Source organism: Nicotiana sylvestris, chromosome 1 (genome assembly GCF_000393655.2).
Source record: "Nicotiana sylvestris chromosome 1, ASM39365v2, whole genome shotgun sequence".
Taxonomy (NCBI): domain Eukaryota; kingdom Viridiplantae; phylum Streptophyta; class Magnoliopsida; order Solanales; family Solanaceae; genus Nicotiana; species Nicotiana sylvestris.
The window spans coordinates 46,741,202-46,746,320 of NC_091057.1; the positions used below are offsets into that span (position 1 = coordinate 46,741,202).

A 5,119-nucleotide genomic window follows, 5' to 3' on the forward strand; every position below is an offset into this window, starting at 1 on the left:
TCAAAATATATACCGACAAGGCCATACAAGAATCCGTACACATGACATATGTCTACAAGCATCTAAGAATACATAATATCATAAAGGTCGAGATAGAGCCCCGCCATACCAATCAATGCATGTACTAATCATACTGACTAAATAAACAACTCTGGAGCAAATGGAGTGCACCCACATCTTCCTCTGAGCTGATAGCCTACTTGGAGGACTCTCGACCTGTCTATCGGGACCTGCGGGCATGAAAGGAAATGTACCGAGTATGTAAGGCACATAAATAAGTACATAAAAGACATGGAAGAAATATAGAGTACATGACGCAATCTATAAGTCTGGACAATTCTGTAAATCATGAAATACTTATAGTGTCATGCGTATGCGTATGAATATCATGTTGTGCATAAGTACATGTGTTCATAATATTATCAAGCCTCTGAGGGCATCCCATCATATCATCTCGGCCACTGTGGGCAAAATCATCAACGTATACCAGCTGATCAGGTGGTGGTGCGTATATAACGCCGTAACCTTTTCCCATATCCCATAGCCCATATCCCACATACATACATATATACATACATACATACATACATACATACATACATACATACATACTTACATACATACATATACGCGTATATAATGCCATCTGGTCATGGGTCAATGCACATGTATAAATGCGTGAAATGCATAAGAAATACATTAATAAGATTTTCTCGGAATGCCATAAAAATCAATATGTCTTTCGGATAAACTTTATGAAATACTTATTTTTCTGAGACCCCTGAACAGAAGATATAATAATAATTCACATGGGGAATCAAGAATATAGACACCCCTAGTATTTCTATGAATAGATTCATTTATAAAAATTGTGCATTTGCTCGTTTCATTTGTCGTATAGATCATGCCACAAGGAAGAAGGGGTATTCTTAACATACCTGGAGACTGGAGTAGGGAAAAATCCGTATGATGTTCTTGGAAAAGGTTGCACAGTACTCCTTTAGAACATCAAAATTTTACGTTGCTAACAGTTCTCGTTGGATTTCTTCTATTTGCAAAAATTCACATTTTTGTAGAAAGCCTTAAGAATGGCTAACATTCCATCGCTTCTTATCATTTCATGGTTTAATATTTCTGATTGTGAGAATGGAAAATGGTAAGGATGCTAATTATCTTGATTTTGGAAAGTCTTATGCTCTTCCACTAAAGAGGTCAAGAATTCTTTACGTGTAAAATGAATTTTCACTTAGTCTAGTGACTTATTTGTACAACTTGCCTCATAGTATAATAGCTTAATGAGTCATTTTTGGGTTTAAGGGGTTCTTCCACGTGAGTGCCCCATACTTATTCAATTATCCATCTCTTTTTCCTACTCAATCCATTAATTCCCCTACTTGTCTAATAATTAACCAATTACCCACACAATTAAGAATTATCTCAAATTTCTTAAAATGATATTCCTTTTTAATACACTTTATACATCATATTATCATGGCCATACATAAATACCGAGTATTATAGCTGATAGTAGGCTATATAGTTGATATTTACACCTTAATATGACCATACTTTGTTGTTGTTTTATAGATAAATTGCCAACAAAATACTCTAAATAGTGTTCTTTTGTTTAGCAGAGAATATTATATGATAGGAAGCAACATGGAGTAATTTGGAGGCGATAATGTGAAGAAAAACGCCCACTCGAGAAGTATCCAAACACAAAGAAGCATAAATGGCATGGGCAAGAAGGACACCATGACTGTGGTGGCACCGAACCGCGGTAGATTAACAACGTAAGGCAGAAAGGTCAGCATTCACCGCAGTCGACCGCGGTTGGCCATGACCGCGATGCACTGTTTACGCTGCTGGAAAGTTTGAGGACCAAAGTGTAAAATCGGGGAAACTTTTGTAAAACCCTTATATTCTTTAGAAACTCAAACAATATTGTGTTAAGCTGATTTTAGACTACTTTTGGAGGCAAGAACAAGAGTGAGAAGATCAACCAAACATTAGAGTTTTTCTATCTCCTTTTAATTCTTGCAATTTTATATTATGAACAATTTAGTAGTTTTCTCTTATTTTAATATGAGTAGCTAAATACTTATCTAGGGTTGATGGAACCAATTGTTGGTTAAAGTTTTGACCCAAGTTGTTATAATCGAGCCGGATTTATGATATGATTGTTCAACTACGTTTTGTATGGTGATTAATTGAATGGGCCCTTGATTAATCGTGTCTAATTACCTTATATTGCTTGAGAAAGAATATTAGGTTAGATAGCTGTTGAACAACACCACTTTTGGGTAACTGAAGAGATTCATTACTTGAACTTAAAAGTGGGTTTAGAGATAACAAAACTTTGGTGGGATAATTTAGAGTTGCATAACTCTTGTCAGCTAGAGTAGTTCGAGAGAATGCTCTAGTAAATTATTGTAGTTGATCGAGAGATAATTACAATAACCCATAACTCTTAATCCTCATAGAGTATTATGGCGAGATTATAGCGGAAGAGTCAAGACCTAAGCTAGCAATTGGGGAAATCACTGCCCTAGACCTTTTTACCATTGAATTATCTTTGTCTTAGCTTACTGTTGTTTTTAATAGTAGTTGAAGTAGTTAAACAAAAACCCAATCTTTATTGATCAAACATCTTGCATCTAGAGATTGATTGAGTTGATAATAACATTGCCAAAGAGTGTAATAGATAGGTTAGTTCCCTGAGGATTTGATTTCGGACTTAAAACCGGATTATATTTGCAGCGACCACTTTGTCCTTTAAAAGGCATAGTTGGGCGTTATCAATAGCTCAGACCATATTTTATCCCAAATTGTCAAACTTTCAGGAATTTTATTTTCTCTGATTTGCTTACCCTCTCTCTTTCATGAATATTCTTATCACTTGTTTGGTAGCATAATATTTATAATTCCAAAATAATCTCATTCTCGAGCTTACGTCAATTTATTTATGGAGTACTTTCATATACGAAAATGTGGGGTGTAACAAATGGTTTTGTCATTTGGCAAAAAACATGCTTACTGCCCTATCTGCTAAAAACAAGTTAGGTCTCATCACTGATAGGATATCCAAACCAAAATTTAACTCTCCTTATTATCATTTTTGGGAAAGGTGCAATGACATGATCATTGCATGGATAACAAACTCTTTGTCTAGGGATATAGCCAACAGTGTAATGTGTTTTGATACTGTTAAGGATATATGGACTGATATTAATGAAAGATTTGGTACTTCTAATGGTTCTAAGTACATTCAACTCCAAAGGGAAATTAGTCTTACCTCCCAAGGTCATTTAGATATTGCTACCTATTTTACTAAACAGAGAGGTCTTTGGGATGAGCTTAGCAGTGCTTATATTGGTCCTGTTTGTTCTTGTGGTGCTCTCCCCAAATTCATTGAAGAGCATAAATCTATCAATTCCTCAGTGGTCTGAATGAGTCTTATTTTATTTTCAAAAGCAACATCCTTATGATGCCTTCCCTTCCTTCCCTGAGTAAGGCATACTCCATGCTACGATATGATGAGAAACAGAAAGAGACTTCTACTCCTGTCCCTGGTTTCTCCCATGATTCTGCCTCCTTTAATGCTTCAGCTAGTCATGTGAACACTTCTAGGGATTTTAATTAGAGGGTCCAATTTGATGCAAAGAGAGGTTCTAGTTCATCTTCCAATCTTTCATGCAGATATTGTAAGAAGCCTGGACACACCATTGATAAGTGATATAAGCTACATGGTTTCCCCTCAGATTTCAAGTCTACCAAGAATAGGAGGTATGCAGCTTGTGTTCAGTCTGATGAACATCTTCTGGACCCTGCGTTTACCAAATCAAATTCCTCTGTTGAGAGTGGACATGGACTTAGTAAAGAACAATACCAACATCTCATGACTCTGCTTCAACAAGTCCACATATCTCCTACTCTTTATTCTAAGAATGTTGTCACTGAAAATGCAGGATTTGCCAACTTTACAGGTGTGTACAGTCACCCTGAGGTGCATTCAGCTTCTTTTCATGCATGTGCAGTTTCTCACTTAGGCTTAAACCCTTGGATCATAGATTCTGGTTCCACCAACCACATAACCCTACATAAACACTTACTTTACAACCTTAAGCCTTTAGTAACACCTTTCCTAATTACTCTACCTAATGGATATAAAGGTCATATCTACTGGTTCTTTGATCCTCAGGGCAGATATGATTTTACATAATATCTTATTAGTTCCCTCATTCCATTTCAATTTGATCTCTGTGCATAAGTTACTTCTTCAGTTCAAATGTCTTGCAATCTTCACTATTTCTAACTGTATTTTACAGGGCCTTTCTCTAAGGAGGCCTCTGAAAATTTGTAAGGCTGCAAATGGACTATAATTCCTGCATTCAGCTGATTCTCACTTTCCTTTATTTGTTCCTAGTTCTGTTTCTTCTTCTGCTCAGTCTAATGTTTCTATTTCTGTTCCTAGCAATAATGTTGTTTCAAATTCTATTGATCATTCTGTATTTCATACTTAATCTTGTCATCCATCTGTTGTTAATAAAGATGATCTGTTTTGGCACCAAAGATTTGGTCATATTCCATTTTCCAAGATGAGATCCATTTTATTTCTGTCAAATAAGGTGTCATCCAAACAACCATTTTTATGCAATGTATGTCCAATGGCTAGACAACATAGACTTCCCCCTCCCTGATAGTACTATACACATTTCTCTTCCTTTTAAACTTGTTCACATTGCCATCTGGGGCCTTTACAACACTCAAACATACAATAGCTTTAGGTATTTTCGCACTCTAGTTGATGACTTTACTAGAGTGACATGGACACATCTCATCTCTTGCAAGAGCAATGCTTTTCCATTCTTAAAGCTTTCATCCAAGTGGTAAAAGTTCAATTTCATTCTTCTGATAAATGTTTTAGATCTGATAATACCTATCAACTGGGGAGTAGTTCTGAACTCCAACAATTCTTTACTTATAATGGTATACTTCACCAGACATGAAATTGTTGAAAGAAAACACAAACATCCCTTAGAAGTCTCTAGGGCACTTTTATTCCAATCCAAACTCCCTCTCAAGTACTGACGTGAATGTGTTCTTACTGCTATATATA

General features: G+C 35.9%; 1 protein-coding gene across 1 annotated transcript; it reads left to right on the forward strand.

The window, feature by feature from the left end:
• The first annotated feature begins 3,029 nt into the window (after positions 1 to 3,029).
• LOC138869758 (uncharacterized) lies at positions 3,030 to 3,449 on the forward strand. The gene has a single exon (XM_070147420.1). It carries the CDS (start codon positions 3,030 to 3,032, stop codon positions 3,447 to 3,449), a length of 420 nt encoding a protein of 139 aa, XP_070003521.1.
• Positions 3,450 to 5,119: the final 1,670 nt, after the last annotated feature.